Here is a 24430-nt window from a genome sequence, read left to right as displayed (position 1 = left end):
TTTTCTAAATCTGCCACTAAATGCAACCATACCACACAAATTGTTAATTTTTTTCCTTGTATGTATTAGAAGAACTTCTCTAATGTCAGGAAATCCTAAGACTAATAAATTCTGGACCTTAGAGTCTATTCCTTCCAAAACCACCTTTAATCTAGGTTGGAACATAACCACTGGGTTCTAGAGTCTTTTAACATTATATTCTTTAGCCTTAAGTTTCCTTAAGTTAAGAGGCTTCACATTCATTAAATTTTATCAATTCCATAAACACGAATTTCTATATAATAAAATTATTTAAAAGATAAATAGTATGGCATGATACTTTTAAAATATAAACTACTACAGGCATGAAATAAATAATAACTTACAGGAAAAACAATATACTATTTAAAATGATGAATCTCTAATAGCACAGACCAAGGCTGCACTTAGATGAATGGCAATTTCATTTTGCAGTTTTATTATGTAAGGTATAACATAAAGCAGAATTATATGTGTTTCTAGACTTCTCTGTGATTCTTTACTTTAGCTGCTTTCTATTTGAACATATGGTATGGTAAGAGAAATGTAACAGATTCTCTCCATTAATATTTGCCAAACAGATGGCAATTTCTTCGTACTCTCCCAAAGGGTCTTATTTTTTATTATATAATCAAATACCCAATTAAAACTTTAATTAAAAAAAATTTATCCTATCATCAGCATAAAATTTGAGGGACAGCCTTCACCACCAACCCCCTACCACTGTATACCAGCAAAACATGGCTAATTCAGAATTTAATTTTCTATCACCTTAAATGAGTTAGAATATGATCTTATATCTTTAGATTCTTTCTAACCTAATTAGAATAAGCAATAAATAGAAAATCATAGTACTATAATAGTATTATAAGAAATAACTAATAATTGATAGATTTTAAACAATGAAATAATACTTCTACAAAGCTACTTACAGTCAGTGAAGTATATATATGCTGCTTTGTATTTGTTCTCAGATTTACTTGCAAAATCACGTAAAAAACAGTCTACAGACTTAAAAAAGGTTAGATGTTAATATACATATAATCAAATACTAATTTAAATATGCTAGGTGTTTGAAATAACCAAGATTATTCTTTTTTATAATAAAACAAAATCTTAACTTTCCAAAAGTTTACTTTATAAACTGACTTTTTTTAAAAATGCTATTTTGTCTAGCCAGTAATAGTGAAAAACCCAAGTAGTAAGGTCATACATTATGAACAGAGGTTTCAGCAATGAGAAGATCCAGGAACAATTCAGTGACAGGGAAGCTAAACATAAGATTAGAAGGTAACAAATCAAAGAGTTGAGAAGCCAATGAATATACTAGAAAGGTTATCTACCCGGATAATGAAGCCACTGGCTATGATTGAAGAGGAGCTGAAGAGAGTTAACAGTGAGCTAGGCGTAAAACTGTCAAGGGATAATGAAAGACCCAGAGGTTGGGAAATGACTGCAAGGAGAAGGAATGGCAGGTAATACAATCTGGTAGTTCTTACATGCCTCAGTGCTGATAATTTTACTTATTTATTTAATTTTTTTAGTGTTGGTAGTTTTAAAGATACAATGGTTTGGCAGCAAAAATGAAGAATTTAGAATTTAATGCTCTCTCCTCCATCTATTCCGTTATCTCCTTCTGGAAGTCCTAAAACTACTTCTGTTAGATCTCATGGCTCTATACAGCAAGCCTCTTATCTTTCCCCCATAATTTCCATGACTTCTTTTTTTTCTGCTTTGAGATGTTCCATTTTGACCTTCTAGGCTACTAATTCAAATTTTGGGACGCCTGGTGGTTCAGTTGGTTAAGCAGCTGCCTTCGGCTCAGGTCATGATCCCAGCGTCCTGGGATCGAGTCCCACATCAGGCTCCTTGCTCGGCAGGGAGTCTGCTTCTCCCTCTGCCTCTGCCTGCCATTCTGTCTGCCTTGTTCACGCTCTCTCTCTCTCTGACAAATAAATAAAAAAATAAATAAATAAATAAAATAAATCTTTAAAAAAAAAATAAAAGTTTGGCTTTAGGTATGAGCTCAATCACTGATCATAAACTGAAATATTCCTTTGACATAAAAAATTTATTTACATACATGATTATATGCATAAATACATGTGTGCATATGTATAAATAAATGTATGCCATAAAGAAGTCACTAAGATAAAGGATTAATCCAAGATTGTTTCTTTTATGTACATTTCTGTCATCCCCAAAAATATGACTGTACAGGAACATCACTGAGTAACAAATTACTCAAAGAAACGCTACTGTTTTATACAATTAAATTCTGCTTCCATATATGGGGGGAGGGGAGGGAATTCTTTCACTTATATATATTCTCATTGAGAAGAGTGCAAATGAAACAATTTTCTAACATAGAAAAACTTTTCCTAAGCAAACTAGTTTATGGCACTATTTTTCTAATAAAGAATGTTTCATTTGAATTTTCTATGAGAAAATGAGGTCAATGGTAAATGATGAACATAACTTTTAAAGATTCAAAATACTGGGTGCCTGGGTGGCTCAGTGGGTTAAAGCCTCTGCCTTCGGCTCAGATCATAATCCCAGGGTCCTGGGATCGAGCTCCGCTCAGGCTCTCTGCTCAGCAGGGAGCCTGCTTCCTCCTCTCTCTCTGCCTGCCTCTCTGCCTACTTGTGATCTCTGTCAAATAAATAAATAAAATCTTTAAAAAAAAAAAAGATTCAAAATACTCACCTTTGATGTTGGAGAGAGAAAATAAAGAGCTTTCATTTGTCTGACAGGTTCTCGATTCTTATAAATATTCTCCACAACTAATAAAAAAAAAAGTAATTTTATAAAACCAAACAATGGAAACAATTTTAAAATAAGCTTTACTTCTTATTTCTAATAGGGAAACACATTCACATATACTGGGTTTAACATTTTCTTTGCCTCCATCTGATAAATCAAAAAATCCCCAAAATGTAGGGATTGACTCAGTCAGTTAGGCGTCCAACTTTTGATTTTGGCTCAGGTCATGATCTCAGGATCTGGGGATTGAGCCCCACTTAAGGCTCCATGCTCAGCACAGAGTCTGCTTGTCCCTCTCCCTTTTGCTCTGCCACTTGTACCCCCTCTCTAAAATAAAAAAAGAAATAAAATCTTTTAAAAAAGTACCAAAATGTACCTTCCCTAAAATGAAACTCAGGTCTAAGTGCTCATCATGAGGAAAAAAAAGATAAAGCAGCTATTTCATAGTTGGGTCTACCGGCATAAGGAAGCAACATGCCATGAAGCAAGCGAGAAAAATACAGTAAAAATTAAAATATGTATTCCTTTTTAAAAATATTTTACTATAATAGCAATATGATACCAGATATTTGGTTAAGCACTTAACATGAATTATCTGTTAAACCTTATAGTAAGTTTTATATAACAAACCTTTAAGTTAATTATTTTACAAATGAGGAAACTGAGGCTTGAAGTTGTTAAATAACTTGTCGAAGTTACACAGCTAGAAAGTAGAACAGGTAAGATTCCAACCCAGATCTGTTTGACTCCAGAATCCAAGTTTTAACTACTAATATTCTTCAAATAAACTCCTAATTAACTTATTCTTTTAAAACTATGCAATACTGATAAAGTATTTTTAATAATGAAATATCAAAATTTACTCAATTATAGTTTTATTATTGAAATTAAGAGGTTCATAAAATTAACTTATATGAAACGATGAAAATTTAAAACTAGGAAACTCAAAATTGTCAAATTAACTGTTAAAGCTATATTAAAAAAACAAAAAACAAAAAACTGAAGTATCATTCCACAAATCAAGAGAACCATCTTTTTAGACTAAAGCTGTCAAGAGTCCCAGAAAGAATTAAAAAGATTAAACTTGGGGCACCTGGGTGGCTAAGTCAGTTGAGCATCCAACTCTTGATTTTGCCTTAGGTCATGATCTCAGGGTTATGGGATCAAGCCCTGTGTGGGGCTCCATGCTCAGTGGGGGGTATGCTTGAGACTCTCTCTCCTTCTGCCACCTCCAACTTGTATGCAAGCACATTCTCTCTAAATAAAATAAATAGGTACGCCTGGGTGGCTTAGTCTGTTAAACGTCTGCCTTTGGCTCAGGTCATGATCCCAGGGTCTTGGGATGGAGTCCTGCAATAGGTGCCCTGCTCAGCGGGAAGTCTGCTTCTCCCTCTGCCTGCTGCTCACCCTGCTTGTGCTCTCTCTCTGACAAATAAATAAAATCTTATAAATAAATAAATAAAGTCTTATAAAAAAGAAAGGAAGAAATAAAAAAAGATAGATTACTCTGACAGGGAGATTACTCTGATAGGGAGGCTACTTTGGGGACTTCTCTGATAAATTTGGTGATTGATCTTTTTCCTCCCTACATTTATACTAGTAAAGTATAGGTTTATCATAGCTTCTATTAGGATGTCAAATAAGGTTTCCAAGGGTGTATTTAGTTTTATCTCCAATCCCAACAACTGTAATTTCAACTTTAAAAGATTAAGGTTAGTGGGGCACCTGGGTAGCTCAGTGGGTTAAGCCTCTGCCTTTGGCTCAGGTCATGGTCTCAGGGTCCTGGGATCAAGCCCCGAATCAGGCTCTCTGCTCAGCAGGGAGCCTCCTTCCCCCTCTCCTTCTGCCTGCCTCTCTATCGGTCTCTCTGTTAAATAAATAAAAAATCTTAAAAAGAAAAAAAAAAGATTAAGGTTGGGGTGCCTGGGTGGCACAGTCAGTTAAGCAACCAACTGTTGGTTTCAGCTCGGGTAGTGAACTTGGGGTCGTGAGATCAGGCCCTAAAACTGGTTTCACATTGAGTCTGCTTCAGATTCTCCCTCTCTTTCCCTTTGTCCCTCCTGCTTGTGCTCTTTCTCTCTCTCAAATAAATAAATCTTAAAAGAAAAAAAGAGACCAAGGTTAAATCTTATAAACTTTTTATTGCTTAACCCTCAAAATGAAGTGTCTTACAGTCATCTTATGCTGCATATATTATGTTTGGTGAGTAATATACATGTTAAAATGTGAAAATACTATGATATGATTTAGAAAAGACTTTGAAAATACTCTTAAATATCTCGTTATTAATAGCACAAAGTGCCACTTCTTTAATTCCTGGAAAATGGGTATCTATTAAGAGATTTTTTAAAAGGATCTTTATAATTATTCCTATAATAGTGACAAGGAGAGAGCGCCGAATCCTAACCACTAGACCACCAGGGAATTCCTATAACAGTGACAAGGAATAATCTAACTCCCAGTCTATTTTTAAGGATTTTTAAAGGATTTTACTTAGCTTTACTTTATTTTTTAAGGATTCGACTTAGCTTTACTCTTCATTGACGTAGCATCCTACATTCATTTTTTCTCATCAATTTTTTAAAACTTCTAAGACACTACTGAATATTTTAATGAAATGACCTGAATGATGACAGAAAGTATGATCACTGAACCTGCAATGCCAAGTCTAATTGAGGGAATCTCAATTTGAGAGCCCACGTGGGACTCAAAAGGACTGTGCAAGTTCAAGTTGGTAGATATTATGATGATTAAACCAGAGCAAACCGAGGTGACAGCAGAGGATATAAGGAAGCAATGTGCTCCATGATAAACAGTCCTTATGAAATGCTTCTCAAAAAAAAAAAAAAAAAAAAAAGCATGGGGCGCCTGGGTGGCTCAGTGGGTTAAGCCGCTGCCTTCGGCTCAGGTCATGATCTCAGGGTCCTGGGATCGAGTCCCACGTCGGGCTCTCTGCTCAGCAGGGAGCCTGCTTCCTCCTCTCTCTCTCTGCCTGCCTCTCTGCCTACTTGTGATTTCTGTCTGTCAAATAAATAAATAAAATCTTTAAAAAAAAATAAAAAATAAAAAAAAAAAGCATTCTGTGGTCAAATTATTAAAAAACTGAGTACTACACCTAAACCCAGGGGAATCCACATATTTGATAGCATATTAAAAAAACCTCTGGAAAGTCCCAAACTTACTTGGCAACAGAATCTTTTCCTTGAAGAGTATCTATGAACACTGAACATACAGTAAGAACAATGGTCTACAAAAATTCAATAAAACCTTACAGTGCAAAACTGTTCTGTAGCTTCACAGCTTTTATTCACATTAACAAATGCTTCTCACTCTAGTCGCAAATCAAAATGACCTCTGGAAACTTAAAAAACTTCGTGGCTTAATCAATATTACATTTGTCCAACAGTAGAAAAATCAAGGCTTTAATCCACTGAGAAGACCATAAATACCATAAAGACAAACAAATATATATTACAAATTAGATATTACAAATATATAATCAATAATAAAATATTTTATGTTAAATATCTGACATATAAATATCAAAATAAACATTATAAAAACTTTCAGATAATCCTCCCGCTGTATACAATGCTCAGGTTTTCTTGAAAATACTGGTGTAGGGGCATGTGGGTGACTCAGTGGGTTAAGCCTTGGCCTTCAGCTCAGGTCATGATCTCAGGGTCCTGGGATCCAGTCCCACATCGGGGTCTCTGCTCAGTGAGGAGCCTGCTTCCCCTCTCTCTCTGCCTACCTGTGATCTCCCTCTGTCAAATAAATAAATAAATTTAAAAAAAAATAGAAAATACTGGTGTACATTTGAACCTCACAAGTAGCAGTGACAGAGGGTACACATTCTACATTAAATTCCAAAATATAAAATAATTATATTTGACTTTTTAAAAAATTTTATTTATTTGAGAGTGAGAGCTAGAAAGAGCAAGCACATACAGAGGGGCGAGGGAGAAGCAGACTTCCTGCTGGGCAGGGAACCCGAAAGAGGGCTCGATCCCAGAACCCTGGGATCATGACCTGAGCTAAAGGCAAATACTTAATGAACTGAGCCACCCAGGCACCCCTATATTAAACTTTGAGCCTCAGTTTCCTCATTACCAGTGAGGATATTTAAAATCTCTTTAAAGGGTTGTCATGGATCATACAAAACCATTATCAAATATATAACAGTTAAAAATTTCAGTAACAAACTCAACAAGGCAACTGACTTAGTTTTGATCAGGGCACTGAATTATAGTCTCAGCTAAAGAAAACTTCCAAGGGTTACTCTTTTTTTCTTTTTTTTTTTTAATTTATTTTCAGCATAACAGTATTCATTATTTTTGCACCACATCCAGTGCTCCATGCAATCTGTGCCCTCTATAATACCCACCACCTGGTACCCCGACCTCCCACCCTCCGCCCCTTCAAAACCCTCAGATTGTTTTTCAGAGTCCATAGTCTCTCATGGTTCACCTCCCCTTCCAATTTCCCCCAACTCCCTTCCCTTCTCTAACTCCCCATGTCCTCCGTGCTATTTGTTATGCTCCACAAATAAGTGAAACCATATCTTATTGGTTTCTTCCTGTGTATATTAGTCCTTGCATAAGATCCATGGTTAAAAGCTAACTGTCATGTCATGAGTAATAGTTCTAGAAAGTTGTTTTCTAAAGCTTCATGTGGCATTGAACTTTACATTTTTCACTAGACTGCAAAGGGAAAAGAAAAGAAGAAAATATTAATAATGCAGAAAGAGACTAAGGCAAAAGAATAAAAGTATATTGTAGATAAGGTTCAAACTTCATGTAAAGGCAGCACTCAGGAGAGCAGGGCATGGAGCTAAGAAAGTATGAAGGGAGTGGAGTCATAATGGGTCCTAGGGAGAATATTATTAGCAGAGTAACAGGGACACGAATATGCCAACAGTTCTAGAAGGAGAGCTGCATTGAATGGATCTCTGCCTCTCAGAAAATGTAAGTGATAAAAGCATGGAGATTTAGTTAAACTTTCAGTTTGTACATGTCATTTCTTGAATTAATTTCTGAATTTTTCTTCTTCCTCACCTTTTCTCTACTTTGTGTTAAAACCATTTGCAAAAAAGGGATTATTTTCTATACAATATGGCATAGTTCCCAGACACACTGAGTACTATAGGCTAAGGCTTACACAGTAGGATTTTCTTTTTTTTTTAAATTAATTTATTTATTTTCAGAAAAACAGTATTCATTATTTTTTTTACCACACCCAGTGCTCCATGCTATCTGTGCCCTCTATAATACCCACCACCTGGTACCCCAACCTCCCACCCCCCGCCACTTCAAACCCCTCAGATTGTTTTTCAGAGTGCCAAGGGTTATTCTGAAGATCCACAGAGAAAAGAATGTCCAGTGAATAAAACATAACCCCCTCAGAAACACAATGACTAAATAAAATTTATTAATACTTCAAACTTCCCCAATCACAATAAATAAAGTTTTGAAGATGAGTATTGGTAACACTTACCAGTTATACCCTCTGCTAGAAGATCTGTCATTTTACAACATGATGCCAAAAGCTTAGTGGTAAAGTCATCTAAAAGCATGATCTTAAAATGAATATAAATTAAGAAAGTATAAGGACTTGATTGCCAAGAATTCACAAAACACAGAATACATTAAACCCACTCAAATATAGACCTTATATTACATAAAATGAAAATATTAGGACAACAGGCAAAATTATCTCAACTCACCTTTTAACTTGTATGACCCGGAAATTTATTTTCTCAATATACATACATATAATATCATAATAAGTAAGCAAACAGGAACATTTCCATTTTGAAGAAGAGAACTTGTTTGTTTTATTTTTGATAACTTGTTCATCTTAAATTTATCTTGTGTTTAACATCAAATTTTCTTAAAATTATAAAATTCCACTTCTGGAATAATAAATATTATTATTTATTCTAATATTTATTCTAATTATTTATTCTAATCATTTGCCATGGATTAATTCATTAATCTTTACAACCACACCATGAGGTAATACTATCCCTATTTTATAAACATGGAACAGAGAGATCAAGTAATTTATCCAAGAAGTCACAGCTATCAAGTGGTGAAGCTGGGATTTGAACGCAATCAGTACAGTTCCAGACTACACCATTACAGAAGTATAATAAGGACAGTATATTGATGTCCTCAATTAAAGGGCAAAATATGCAAATTTTACCTTCCATTCGCCTTCTTTCTTGCAGTCATCAAACACTGTTGCTTTTATCTCTGCCAAAAAAAAAAAATTTATGAATCTTAATCAACAGCTAGAAAAAGAGTAATAGAGTAACTACTCAAAAACAACTATATCAAAATCATTGGGAAAGTATCCAATTGAAAATCTGTTAACCTACATAAAAAGTAGAAATACTTGTTAAATTCTAAGTAAAAACCCAATTATTATTATTATTATTATTTTTTAAGATTTTATTTATTTATTTGACAGAGAGAGAGATCACAAGTAGGCAGAAAGAGAGAGGAGGAAGCAGGCTCTCCGCTGAGCAGAGAGTATTATTTTTTTTAAAAAGATTTTATTTATTTACTTGACAGACAGAGATCACAAGTAGGCAGAGAGACAGGCAGAGAGAGAGAGAGGAGGAAGCAGTCTCCCTGCTGAGCAGAGAGCCCGATGCGGGGCTCGATCCCAGGACCCTGGTATCATGACAGGAGCTGAAGGCAGAGGCTTCAACCCACTGAGCCACCCAGGTGCCCCAAAATCCAATTATTGTTAATACCTAACATTTATAAATTTATTTTTAGAGAGACAGTACGCATTCATACCCAATTGGGGGAGGGGCAGAGGAAAAGAGAACCTCAAGCAGACTACTTCCTCACTCCCCCATGCCTGAGCTGGGGAACCCAACTGGGGACTCCATCCCATGACATTCAGATCAGACCTGAGCCAAAATAAAGATTGGAACACTCAACTGAGTCACCCCGGTGCCCCCTACTTATATTTAAACTGTAATATGTTTTTAAACTTTTGAGAATAAAAATATTATGAAAGGGTGTCTGGGTTGCTTAGTTGGTTAAGCGACTCAAGTCACAATCCTTGAGTCCCAGGACCGAGTCCCACATTGGGCTCCCTGCTCGGCAGGGAGTCTGCTTCTCTTGCTGACCTCCCTCCTCTCTCTCTCTCTCTCTCTCAAATAAATAAATAAAATCTTAAAAGAATAGTATTATGAAAGGCTAATATACTTAAGAATATATTTCAGTATGTAAATATATCTCGAAAATATTTCTGAAACTATTAACTAATTTGCTTTCTCCTATTCTACTTAAATCCCAAGTAAATAAGATGAAAACAAAACTCACAGGAAAATCCCATTGCTAAATTATATCTGACAATTGAAACTAGTTACTTTTCTTCCTGGTTTACTGCATTACAATTTTCAACAATTTATTTACAGCACTAGATACAAATATTCAGTCTTCATTTATAATCAATAAATATTTACATGTTCCTTTCAATGATACTCAAAATCTAAATATATTTTTTTAAATTAGTTCACTGATTTACAAAATTTTTTTCTTATATATTAAATAATACATAGGCAATTCATACAAATATCTATTGTTCATGTCATAATAAGCAATTCCCCACATTTAATGTTTTGTTAATTTTCAATTTTTTAAAAAAGATTTTATTTATTTATTTGAGAGACAGACAGTGAATGAGAGATAGCATGAGAGGGGAGGTCAGAGGGAGAAACTTGTGGAGTTGAGAGCTCAATGCAGGGACTCAATCCCGGGACTCCGGGATCATGACCTTAGCCAAAGGCAGTTGCTTAACCAACTGAGTGACCCAGGCGCCCGATTTTCAATTCTGAAAATAAAAAGTGGTATGTAATAAATAAAATAGAATTAAACTATAAATTATTGTAACTTCTAATTTCACTAATTCCTGGTATGAGATGTTTATATAATTCATTTGAACTTTTCTAATTTATATTTAAGTTAATGCTTGTAGAAATATTCAAGCAGGGTATATTTAATAAGGATTTACTAAATCTCATCATAACAAGTGTGATCTGGAAGGTTTTACTGTAATTGGGAAGGCTTGAAAGTGTTAAGGAATACTAGTTAACGTGCTTAGATATGTTTGCTAGGAAGATTATAATAATAAGTGAGAATAATGGCAAAAGCCTAGAATGTTGAATGCTAGTTTAAGCCTAAAGCACTGATTTCCTCTACTCTATAGGCAGAGATGAGGATTTCTCAGGCAGAGTTCAGACACTAAAATATTATGCTACTTCCCTTTCTAAGCCTGCTTTATTTCTATATACCTTAAGTTGAAAATCAAAGAAACAAATGCTCATGGAATTTATGATGGAGCAGATTGAAGAGTTCCCTTGGAAGAATTCATCTCATTATAATCTTTAGAACCATAGAAACTACACTGTTTCTATACTGCAACTAGTTACATGTCACTATTGAGCACTTAAAATTTGGTTAGCCACTTAACTGGGATGTCCTGGAAGTATAAAACACACAACAGATTTCAAAGACGTAGTACTAAAAAAGAAATGGGGGGACGCGTGGGTGGCTCGGTGGGTTGGGCCTCTGCCTTCGGCTCAGGTCATGGTCTCATGGTCTCAAGGTCCTGGGATTGAGCCACGCATCAGGCTCTCTGCTCAGAGGGGAGCCTGCTTCTCCTCTCTCTGCCTGCCTCTCTGCCTGCTTGTGATCTTTGTCAAATAAATAAATAAAAATTTAAAAAAAAAAGGAAAATATCATTAATTTTTTAATTTTTACAGTTTAAATGATAACATTTTAGAAATTTATTATTAAAATACTCTTTATCAATTTCTCTACTCTTCTTTAATGTGGCTATTAGAAAACTTTAAATTATTTATGTGGCTTGCATTCTATTTCTACTGGATAGTGCTGCCTTGGAATCCAAAGATACCTAGATAGTGTCAGCGTCTTAAAAATAGACAATAAAGAAATAACTAGCTTTGTGGACTAGAAATTAGGGGCATCCATGAAAAGTGATAGGATCATAGGTAAGGTATGTTTGGAAGGACATCAAAGGAAATCATATCAACTAACATTACAGAACTAAGAAGGTATTTCCTCCAAATACTAATGAAAATTATATGACCTTACATACGTTTCTCTAGCACCCCAAATATGGATATACTGCAAAGATTCAATTCCTTCAGTTGGCTTCTCTACTCTCTTCCTCAGAAACCATATTAATTCTTAAAAGTTTCATCTATCACACCCACCCTTCACTTTTTTCCCTACATTACTGGGATGTAACTGACATAAAAGACAACTTTAAGATACTCAATGTGTTGACTTGATACACATATACTGTAATATAATTACAACTGTAATGTTACTTAACATCTCTAACACCTCACATAATTACCATCCTTTTAGTTATTTTGGGAGGTGAGAACATTTAAGATCTATCTACCTTAACAACTTTCAAGTATATAATACAGTGTTGTTCTCTATAATTACACTACTGTGCATTACATCCCCAGAACTTACTCATCTTCTCACTGTAAGTTTGTACTCTTTGACCAAGTTCTCCCCATATCCTGTAACCCCAGTAGTCCTTCTATTTTCTACAAATCTTATATCTTACCCTTCATATCTTATATCTCATCCTTCAATTATGCAGTATAGGTTTAAGCTTCTATATACCTCAAACTGAAATTATAGTTCCCTAAAAACTTCTCTATTTCTAAGACTTCTCCATTTCTAAGAGGTTTCATTGGCATTTTCTTAGTCATAGTCTTTGGATATTTCTTCCGTTCCCCCATATCCAATAAAAAGGCAGTGTTGACTGTTTTATCTGGTGACTGCCACTACCCCAACATTGCCTTGATTCTCATCATCTCTCACTGAACTACTAAAATAGTCTCCTACTTGAATGTCCTGCTTTCTACCTACAACCCCTTTGGCAGTTCAATCCATTTTTTCCACACTGCTGTCAGTTATCTTCTTGAAGCACAATTTTCTGTTTACATCAAAGCCTACCTCGAAATTCTCTCAAGCGCTCACTCCTGCCTACAGAATAAAATTTAGATTTTACTATTCAACATCCTCTAGCAAGTGGCCTCTGACTACTCTCTAAGTTGATTTTCCACCAGTCCAAATGCTACCCAAGTAACAACTTATTAATGCCAACCACTCTGCTTTGCTCATTCTTTCTCCTAAACATAAAAGGAGATATATTTAAATATAATACCAAAGAGGAAATGAAAACTTTGAAGGGAAAAATGAAACTAGAGCTAATTTAGTGTGCATCAGCAATGTGGAAGGTATACTTGTACAGTTCTCTTAAATCACAGAGAAACTATTAACAAACCTGGTGACAACACAAAAGAAACTGGTTTGTTTGGAAAATAGGAAATCATCTATGAATAACAGTTTTTAAGGAAACCAAAAAGCCTAGCAATGTGTAATTCATAAAGAAGGAAATAAGAGGGGAAAAATACCAGTACTAAAGACAATCTCAACATGGACCTGGAAAAGGCACCCTTCCCTCTTTATCTGTTCTTATCTAAATCCAGATCTCAAATTCAGCTCCTTTTTCTGTGATTTATACCTATATATCTCCACCTGCTCACTAGATACCACAACTTTTCAATTAACCCTGTGTTCTAAACCTAAACTGCTTTTTCCCTCCAAAACTGTTCCTTCTCTTTCCCTTTACCAATAAACAGCATCATCTGCTGCCTACTCTCCTAGACCTGAATCCTAGTGTAAGATGACTCTCCCCCAGCTTAAATCCTATTTATTCTATCTCCAGAATCTCTCTCATATTCTCCATCTGTTTTCTATCTCCTTTGCCACATTTGGCCTTCTTTCTTGGACCAACACTGTAACAGTGCCAGTCTCTTTGCCTCCCACTCCAATTTATCATCCTGTTCTAATATCTATGAGGGTTTTTCTCTAATAATCAGATTATTACAAAAATGGAATCAACATATATCCATTACTGTCACTTGCTTGTTTTCATTAAATATACATTATAGATACCCTTTATACAGAATATAAACACACAGATACAAATACTTCTTTTTGATAGCTACATTACATTCCTTACTACAGGAACACCATAATTTATTCAACTATTCTCCTATATGACAGGTAGTCATCCTGTTTCATTTATGCCACTATAATTTGCAATAAAGATCTTTATACATATATCTTTTTTTAAAAGACTTTATTTAGGGAGCCTGGATGGCTCAGTGGTTAAGCCGCTGCCTTTGGCTCAGGTCATGATCTCAGGGTCCTGGGATGGAGTACCGCATTGGGCTCTCTGCTCAGCAGGAAGCCTGCTTCCTCCTCTCTCTCTCTCTCTCTCTCTGCCTGCCTCTCTGCCTACTTGTGATCTCTCTCTGTCAAATAAATAAATAAATAGTCTTTTTAAAAATAAATAAATAAATAAATAAATGAATGAATAAATAAAAGACTTTATTTATTTGAGGGCATCTCGGTTGATTAAGCATCTGCCTTTAGCTCAGGTCATGATTTTAGGGTCGTGGGAGTGACTCCCACATTGGGCTCCCTGCTTGGCAGGGAGTCTGCTTCTCCCTCTACCCCTACCCATGGTGTGTACTCCTTCTTTCTCTTTTCTCATGCTCTCTCTCAAATAAATAAAATCTTAAAAAAAAAAAAAAAAAGACTATTTAAGTGAGAGAGAGAAGGCAGAGAGAGTACATGTACTAGAGGGAAGAGGGGCACAAAGACAAGGACACTCCCCAGTGAGCACAGAGTCCATCTCAGGGATCCATGCCACAACTCTTGAGATTATGACCTGAGCCAAAGTCAGATGCTTAACCAAATGAACCACCCAGGTACCCCTATACATATATCTTTATTCACCATTATTTTTATTTCTGAAGGTGAGGCTCTGTAAGAGACTGTTGGCATCAAAAGATATGTGTCTCTTATTTTACTCTATGTTGCCAAATGCTTTCTCAAAAGTTTTTAACCATTCGCATTCCCACCAGCAAGCTTCCCAATTACAACATGATTATCAGTCTGATGGGTCAAAGAAAGAAACTGGTCTTGATTTGCATTTCCACTAAAAACAATCAAATCAATATCCCAACCTTCAAATCACCTGTTTACATCCTTTATTGCTCTATTGAGTCATTATCTTCTCCTTATCAATTTGCAGATACTCTATATATTAACCCTTTCTTCATACGCATAGTGTTTTCTTCTAATCTATAGTTTAGCTGGTGTCTTCTAACATATAGGGATTTACAATTTTTACTTAATCAAGTTTTTTTTTTTAAATGGGATGTGGGTTACCAGATAGTTTTTTTTTTTTTTTTAAGATTTTATTTATTATTTGACAGAGATCACAAGTAGAGAGAGACGGGCAGAGAGAGAGAGGAGGAAGCAGGCTCCTTGCTGAGCAGAGCCTGATGTGGAGCTCCATCCCACGACCCCGGGATCATGACCTGAGCTGAAGGCAGAGGCTTTAACCCACTGAGCCACCCAGGTTCCCCGACTGTTGTTTTTTTTTTTAATCTAACTCATGCTAGCCTATATTTTCTCCACATTTCGCTGTTTTACATTTTATACTTTAGATCTTTAATACATATGGAATTCATTTTAACTTGCTAAAGTTGGACTAAAATCATGCCTAAGTAAATAAACAAGGAGCAAAGAATCATGGTAAGCAGATGTCAGAGCAAAACGCCTTAAGACACAAATGATTTGTAAAATGTCATTAAATAATGAAAACCTAATATTAAATATTTATGACGTAAACAAAACAACATAAAAGAAATACTATGGGATAAGAGAAAACTATGAGGAATCCAAGTGGACAGGATGGCTGGGTGGCTCAGTTAGTTAAACGTCTGTCTGCCTTTGGCTCAAGTCATGATCCTGGGTCAGGATAGAGTCCACATGGGGTTCCCTGCTCAGTGGGAAGCCTGCTTCTCTCCCTACCTTTTGCTCCTCCTGCTTGTGTGCACATACTACCTCTCTCTCTCTCTCTCTCTCTGACAAATAAATAAATAAATAAATCTTTTTTTTTTTTGGACAGAGAGTGAGACACAGCAAGAGAGGGAACACAAGCAGGGGGAGTGGGAGAGGGAGAAGCAGGTTTCCCACCAGGCAGGGAGCCCAATGGGGGGCTCTATCCCGGATCGTGACCTGAGCCAAAGGCAGATGCTTCATGACTGAGCCACCCAGGCACCACAAAAAAATAAATCTTAAAAACAAACCAAAAAAACAAAAAACAAAAAACAAAAAGGAATGCAAATGGAAATAAAGAAAATATAACAAAGTGAAGATCTAAAAAACAAAATCATAAAGAATTTAAGCTGAAAAATCTTAAAGAACATTTAAGTCCAAACTCTTCATTCTTTAAGCTCTGAAAGTTAAATATAATCTGGAATGAAAATCAAGTTTCCCAACTCTTAGTCCAATGAGAAGAAATAATAAACCAGTCTTTTATAAGTAATGCGTAATGACAATGTGTTTGAAAAATTAAAGAGTCAAAAGGCAGACTTGTGGGACCATAAAGAAATGTACATTCTCAAAAAACTTTTATACATGTTACTAATTCCCAATTAGGATTCCAACAGATTCTGCTGAACTGTGGCCCAAGTTATTTAGTGAATAGGTAAGAATCTTTTTTTTTTTTTAAGTGGGCTCCAGGCCCAGTATGGAGCCGAAAACAGGGCTTAAACTCGAGTCCCTCAGATGAAAACCTGAGCTGAGTTCAAGAGTCACATGCTTAACTGACTGAGCTACCTGGGCATCTCAGGTAAGAATCTTTATAAAGGTAAATCCAGGAGCCCAGGGCAAGAACAAATGCAATACTCATTATTAGTCAGCTGAATGAACAGACTAAACTGCACATGGGAAAAACCAATTAGGGCTTAAGGCACACTGTTTAAAAATTGTAAGAAAGTAGAATATATGAAAACTGAGGACTACTTTAAGACCAACTAAATGTATACAAAGGCAACTATTAAAGCACTAATATTTCTAGGCAGGGACGTAGTGAATTCTGTATTTCTGCAAAGAAAATACAGAAGTACCCCTGGGGCTAATAATACATTATATGTTAATAAAAAGGTCTGGAGGTTTCTTCTTTTTTTTTTTAAAGATTTTATTTATTTATTTGACAGAGAGAGAGCTCACAAGTAGGCAGAGAGGCAGGCAGAGAGAGGAGGAAGCAGGCTCACTGCGGAGCAGAGAACCCGATGCGGGGCTCGATTCCAGGACCCTGGGATCATGACCTGAGCTGAAGGGAGAGGCTTTAACCCACTGAGCCACCCAGGTGCCCCGGAGGGTTTCTCTCTTAAACATAAAGGTGTGAAAATAAAAAGCTACTGTTACAAAAATTATTTAATGGTAATACAAGTCAGAATAGTATAATAGTTATTCTGGAGAAGAGGGTAGGATTTGGACTGGGAAGAGTTATGGGGTACTTGGAAGCATTTTGTATCTTGATCCGGGTGGCAGTTACATGGATAAAAATCCATTCAGCTGTCAATTTAGCATTAGCACACTTAGCTATATGCTTAATGAAATCTTATTTTCCTTCAAAACAGAAGCAAGAAAACTTCCTTTCAGCATTGTTCCAACAGAATCTCAAAAATGCTAGACACTGATTTTTTTTTTTGCTGATGACTGATACCTGAAAGAGGAAAAAAAACCTTCCTTTTTAATGATTCCTCACTGCCTAATGTCTAAACTATTTAGGTCCAACCTACCTTTTGCTCTTCATCACCCTATTACTTGCAACAAATACTCCATATTCAAAAGGAATTATTGCCTCTCCCATAAAAACTGTACTTTAAGGATTGGGCCATGGCTCAGATTTCCCTGTCTGGCAAAATCCTACCACATTTCAATTGCCCTTCCTCTCTGGAGGCCTCCTTGATCCACTTCCAGAAGGGCAATGATTCCTTTTTTCCTGTTCTTTCATGAAACATTCTGCATTGCTAATACAGCACGTGCTACTTGTGTGCCATCACCCCCCACTGAACTGTGAATTCCAGGAAGCCAAGATATATATGCACTTAAGATAGTGTGCAGCATAGATACTCAATTAATACTGATTTTAAAAAATACATGACTGTGCAAATATCCGAAATTAAAATAAAATTTTGCTTGACAAGATAAAGTTAAAATGACCAGAATGAAAAAATACATAAAACAAAAATAATTGATTAAAGCAAAAATATATTTTATATGTGATTATATTTTAATAGAAAACTTGTAGAAGAATTTGTAAGAAACCTAAGAGTAGTTGTATCTGGAGAGGGAGGCTGGGACAATCTTTTGCTACCAAAATTGTTTTTGCCACATCAAGGTATTTAGACACTTAAAAATGTTAATAGTAAAGACTATGAAATAGCATGGAAAATGCTATGTTGATGTTAGGTACTTAAAAAAATGAATCACACCTGGCAATTCACAGACCTGTACCCCTGGGGCTAATAATACATTATATGTTAACAAAAAAATTAAAAATTAAAAAAAAATGAGTCACATTTTTTAATATAAGGACTAAAAATGAAGGAAAATGTGAAAAAGGGGAAAAGCTTATGATTAAACATATAAAGGACTGCCTTAAATACATTCTGATTACTTTTATCTGTAATTTTTGTAGAGCAACTTTCTCTTAACATTTCCTGTAAAACATGTGCTAAGAATCACAGACATCAGACTACTACTTACAGACAAGACTGCAATGAGGAAAAAAACCGCCACAGGTGGCTTGAACTTGCTTTGTTTTGTTGCTTTATTTTTTAAGTTGATTCATCATATTTTTATTTAAAACCTTTTATCAGTGATTTTTTTTTGCTAGTGCTTTCCTATAGCAAAAAGTGGCAACTGAGTAATACCAACCACTAGAAACTTACGCTGATTTTAGGTATGGAAATTAGTTTTGCAAATAAATATAGCCTTTGCACTCAAAATAGTAAAGCTTTTTTTAAAAAAGTGTTTTTAAGGGGCACCTGGGTGGCTCAGTGGATTAAGCCTCTGCCTTCAGCTCAGGTCATTATCTCAGGGCCCTAGGCCCTGCATCGAGCACTGCATCTGCAGAGCAGAGAGCCCAATTCCCCTTCTCTCTCTCAGCCTACTTGTGATATCTCTCTCTTTCGTGTCAAATAAATAAATAAAAATCTTAAAAAAAAAAAAAAAAGTGTTTTTAAGACAGTCCCTAAAAGCTGATCGATCCCTTCTCATGTTTTTGGTCTCAGCTCAAATGTCACCTACTCAGAGAAACCTTTCCAGATCCATCTAGCTAAAGTAGCCTATATATATATCTCACAAACTGAAATGTTGTTTATTTCTTGTTTACATTTTTATTTTCTATTATTTCCTACTTGAATGCAGGCTTTGAGAAGACTGGGAACGTCTCTGTCTTCTACTGCTGTATTCCCACAGGAATTCAGTAGTAGTAATTGAACAAATGGGGGACTTCGGGTAGCAAAAAATGGAGAAAATTATAAAAATAATCTACTATTTACTTTTAACAAGCATTTGCATTTTGTTAGGGCCTGTTTGGAATTTATAGCTCTAGAAGACACAAGAGTGGACCCAACTTTAAAAAGCTTATCAAGACACATTAGGCAGTAGTGAAAAGTGCCATTTGAGAAGGATACTTCAAATGCTCCAGAAATTTAAGAGGCTGGGTTAAAATAAGAAGCCACTATGGAGATAGTAGCCCCATTTGAGCCAAGACTTGAAGGCTAGCTAAAATTTGGACAGGTGAAGAACAGGCATAAGGGAAGCATTCTGAACAGAAATTGGCATAAAGATGGAGAAGATTTCAAGAAGACTCAACAGTATAGACTAGTTGAACATCAAGATCATACAAGGAAAAGGTAGAAAATAAGGTAGGTTAAGGTCAGGTTATAAGTCTTCAAAAGCAGACTAAGTATTTGAAATCATTTCTAGGCAACTGGAGGGACTCTCTCCAGTCTTCAAACAGAAGATCAGCATGGTCACAGCACTGCACTGTAACAAGAAAATTATTCTGGCAGCTATTGGCCAGTTAGGCTATGAGCAAGAGCTTGGAGTGTTAGTAAGGAGGCGGGGCTACAGCAATAAACTGGGCATGAGATAAGGCTCTGAACTAAGGTTTAAATTAAACACTACAGAAATTCGCAGACACATGACATGTTAACTCTGCAGCCAGAAGGATCTGGGTATGAATACTAAGTCTATATTTAATAGCTCAATCAGGTTTCTAAAAAAGAGCTTTATTGAGATATAATTTGCGTACCATACAATTCACCCAAGGTGTACAATTAAACAGCTTTCAGTATATTCAGAGTTGGGCATCCACCACCATAATCAATTTTATAACCTTTTCATTACTCCAAAAGGAAACCCTCCCCTTAGCCATTATCCCTGAATCACGCCATCTTCTCCTCCCCCCAGATGTACACAACTGCTAATCTACTTTCTATCTCCAATTTTAGACATTTAATGTAAACAGAGTCATACAATATGTGGTTATTTGTGAATGGCTTCTTTCAACTGGCACAACTTTTTCAAGATTCATCAATACTGTACCATCTATCAGTAGTTCATTTCTTTTTATTAATAGTTCATTGTAGGACATACTGCTTATTACTTATCTATTCATCAATCCATAGGTATTTGGGTTGATTTTTTTGGCTATTATGAATAATACGGCTATGATAATATGATACAACTATGATAATATTTTAGTATCTATGAAGATATGTATGTATTTCAACATCTATGAAATAAAGATAATCATTCTTACCAAATTTTCATAGATGTAAAAAATAATGCCTGACACCGAATAAATGTTCAAGAAATATTAGTTTCCTTCTCCCTACATTTTGGGTAATTTGAAGGTTATTTAGCTTTCTACCATGATGCAACTAGCAAATCTAGCTAGATCAATCTAGCAAAACCAAAAGATTAGTATTCTCCTACCTCTTAGGAGATTCCTTCATCATTTCTTACAGACTCTATTCTCTTTTGCTAACAGAACTCAGAGTCCCTCTTCTATCTCTTTCTACTTTACTCTCTATATGATGAATGAATGTCATCTTGTTTTTTAGTTATGTTTCTATTTACACAAAGATTCAAATAACTGTTTTTTAACCCTGACATTTCTTTCCTTCCTTTCAGTCTCCCATCTTATCTTACACTCCATCTCACATCCTGGTGCAACCTCAAGTTAACAGCACTAGACAGAAATTTTGTTATCGCTAAACTCTGCCTCTTGCCCAGTTTCCACACTATCAAAACGGATGTTATTGTCATTAACTGTTTTTTCTTATAAATGCTGATGTTACATAGCTTGGCAATTATTTTTACAATGCAATTCACTACTACTTTCATGTATATGTACTTACATACCACTGTGATTGAAAAATAGTACCAAATCTTAAGTCACCCATGCAAATCTTAAAAAACAGAATGCTAACCCTATTATTATCAAATTTTAAAAAACATGTTATCATAACTTATTTCCCCCCTTCTATTTATACAGTCGTTTTAAGTATCTAGTATGTTCAGCAATATGCCAGTTACTGATTTGGAGTTTTAATTTTATACAAGGAACTCTGTAACTCCCAGAATTTTAAGTCATGTCTATCCTTTGCTTAACAAACCAGAGTCAGAAATACTAATTAGATGTTACTCCTTTTCCACTACTAGGCCATAATTAATTTGAACTCACAAGCCAAACAATGATGGTTCTTCCTGTTTTCTGGTTTCATTCCTTCTCTAACCTGTCAGACCTAGCTTTGGAGTGATTTTTTATGAAATCGTAGATGATAAGGCAGAAGAACAGAACATCAGTACCTAACAAGCAGTAGTACAGTCGGAACAGCAGGGAGTGGCCCAGAGCGTGTGGAGAGAGAAGGTGCAGCTTTTGCTCCGAGATTTAATCATTCAAATTGTTCCTTCTCCAGAACTCTTTAGAAAGTGGGCTCCTCTAGGAATACGGAAGAAGGGTCTATTTAACAGAAAGGTTTTGTTTTTCTTTTAGAGGACCGGAAAGTGTAGTTCTAAAACCCTGCTTGGTACTAAAACGAAGATGCCGAATAAGCAGTCTTTGGAATCAAGTGTGGGGAGAAGGGGAGGGGCGGGTTACAGAAACACAGTGCAGATTGTCCCGGGTGGAGAGACATCACCGACTGGCGGGGCTCCGGGGGGAGCAGAGGAGCGCTGGGAGCCCCGCCGAGGATAGGCACAAGGGCCGCGCGAGAAAAAGCCAGGCTGGGGGCCGCTCACCCAGGGCAAGGCTTCGGGGCCAAAGCGAGGCCGAGACGAGGCGGTGCCCCATGAGAGGGAGAAGGCCACTCGCTCCACCCCGCCCATTCTGGTGCTGACAAGAAATAGGGGTGGGAAGGAAAGCAGGAAAAAGTCCTAGCAGGGACGCGGGTCCCAAAGCAACAAGTGCCCGCGGCGGCTCCCTAAGAAACTGCTGGTCCGGGGCAGGAAAGCAAGGCACAGTGTGGCGGCCTCCTGGCCTTCCCACGCTTAGCCCCTGCCCCACCGCACTCACTCTGCCACACGACGCTCTTCAGCCCCCGTTCCGTCACCGGCGGCGCCATCTTCCCAACACTGCAGAAGAGCAGCCTCCGCCTCCCGTTTGCAACCTACTTTACCAGGGCGAAAGCAGCTCTGTGGCCCTGCCCCCACTGACTGGCCGCGCCCTCCGGTGACGCCACGCGCGACTGCAAGGGGATTCCCTCCCACTCCTGGACCGAGGCTGCGCAGTGAGGGTGGAATCGGCTGGGGCAGTCGTGCGCCCCCTAACGGGAGGTTCCATTAGCAGAAATGCGTCGACCTCTGAGGTCAAAAGCAAAATCGTTCCTGTGGGTTGAGAGAGAAGGCGATGTAAGAAATTCCGAATTCACGCATACAGTAGTTGAAGAAGTACTTCCCTCTCTTTGCAAAAGAAGTCTCCACTTTGCGAAGCAATTCATAATACACTTCACTCAATAGCCAGCTCAAGTACCAAATAGAAAATTTATCCCTTACTTATTTTATTCATTTTTCAAGGACGTAATAATCGTGTAGAACTCTGAGGTCCCCTCCAGTGTGTCCCTAACTATGCAAGACTTCCAGGGCACTCAAATAAATGAAAAACCCACTTCCAAAGAATTTTAAATCTCCTTTGAGACCTCCATTATTGGCATGTTGAAGGTAGTCAAAAGTTGATTGAAAAAAAAAAAAATGAATGTCTTGGGACGCTGGATGGCTCAGTGGATTAAGCCTCTGCCTTAGGCTTAAGTCATGATCTTAGGGTTCTGGGATAGAGTCCTGCTGCCCCTGCTTTTGCGCGTGGGTGTGTGTTCTCCGGACAGTTACGAAATTTAAAGAAATTTTTGGCAGAGAGCTATTTCCTGAGAGGGTGCTTTGGAGATGAAATCAAAGTAATCAATCACAAAATAAATCAGTTTAGTTGCTGAGAACCCCATCTGTGACATAGCAATCATATACATTGTCAGGAAGTAGAGTTTCCTGCAGATTTGCAAAGAACCGATAGTCTTTTTTTTTTTTTTTTTAAGATTTTATTTATTTATCAGAGAGGGGGGGGGGAAGAGAGCGAGCACAGGCAGACAGAATGGCAGGCAGAGGCAGAGGGAGAAGCATGCTCCCCGCCGAGCAAGGAGCCCATCATATACATTGTCAGGAAGTAGAGTTTCCTGCAGATTTGCAAAGAACCGATAGTCTTTTTTTTTTTTTTAAAGATTTTATTTATTTATCAGAGAGGGGGGGGGGGAAGAGAGCGAGCACAGGCAGACAGAATGGCAGGCAGAGGCAGAGGGAGAAGCATGCTCCCCGCCGAGCAAGGAGCCCGATGCGGGCCTCGATCCGAGGACGCCGGGATCATGACCTGAGCCAAAGGCAGCTGCTTAACCAACTGAGCCACCCAGGCGTCCCAAGAACTGATAGTCTTAATAGGAAAGTGGAAATGGTTAGTTACTATACTCATAATAACAGTGACTGATATTTACTGAGTGCTATTATATGCAAGGGATCATGGTAAGTGGATTATCTCATTGATCCTCAAAGCAACCCTTAAAGACAAGGAAACATACTCTGCTTGTGGTAGAGTGGGGACTAGGATAAGGCAGTAGAGTAGTCTGTGGGATAATTTGCAATATATGCTCTGTAGGAGAGAAAAGGAGAATGAAGAATAAAAGCATCCATAATTTGGGTTCAAGCACACCCTGTGGCGTTAATGGTTTTTCCGTTCATGGCTTATATGGGAATGGAAGCTGGAACCCTGACCTCTTTTAAACCTACTTTAAATGGACTCAGTTGCTCAGGATCTTAAACAAATGAACACATCATTTCCCTCTCCCTTTTCAATTGAAAATCAGATTCTGCTGAGTATAGGAGGTGGAGCCTCAAGCCCTGAGAGAAAGACATGACAGTGCAGACTCACCCTTTTGAAATGGAACTTCTTGCCCTAGAGAGTTAAACCAAGACAGAGAAATGAGGTGGGTGAAGAGCCTCCAGGTGCCAGGGAATGACACAGAAAGGCCTTCTGGGGTTGGAAGTTTGACTTGGATCACATGGGGTACAGTTGTAGCTCATGTCCCTGAAGGCTACATTCCAAGGTGGCAGAGAGTTACAGTGGAACAAATGTGTGCCTTAGCCTAAAATCCTGG

At 37.1% G+C, this 24430-nt stretch overlaps 1 protein-coding gene across 2 annotated transcripts in view; it reads right to left on the bottom strand.

Annotated features, from left to right (window-relative positions):
* The window catches only part of STXBP3 (syntaxin binding protein 3), a 62616-nt gene extending 40148 nt beyond the window's left edge, over window positions 1–22468 (bottom strand). For both annotated transcript variants that reach the window (XM_059135668.1, XM_059135667.1), the window contains exons 1-5: window positions 22312–22468; window positions 8989–9038; window positions 8278–8359; window positions 2725–2801; window positions 951–1029 (exon numbers count right to left, since the gene is read on the bottom strand). In XM_059135668.1, the coding sequence (XP_058991651.1) occupies window positions 951–1029; window positions 2725–2801; window positions 8278–8359; window positions 8989–9038; window positions 22312–22360 (337 nt within the window). In that variant the 5' untranslated portion in view covers window positions 22361–22468. The remainder of the gene's footprint in view (window positions 1–950; window positions 1030–2724; window positions 2802–8277; window positions 8360–8988; window positions 9039–22311) is intronic.
* Window positions 22469–24430: the final 1962 nt, after the last annotated feature.

Source organism: Mustela lutreola, chromosome 10, assembly GCF_030435805.1.
Source record: "Mustela lutreola isolate mMusLut2 chromosome 10, mMusLut2.pri, whole genome shotgun sequence".
In the NCBI taxonomy this organism is placed as follows: Eukaryota; Metazoa; Chordata; class Mammalia; order Carnivora; family Mustelidae; genus Mustela; species Mustela lutreola.
This window is presented reverse-complemented; position numbering and strand designations above follow the sequence as displayed.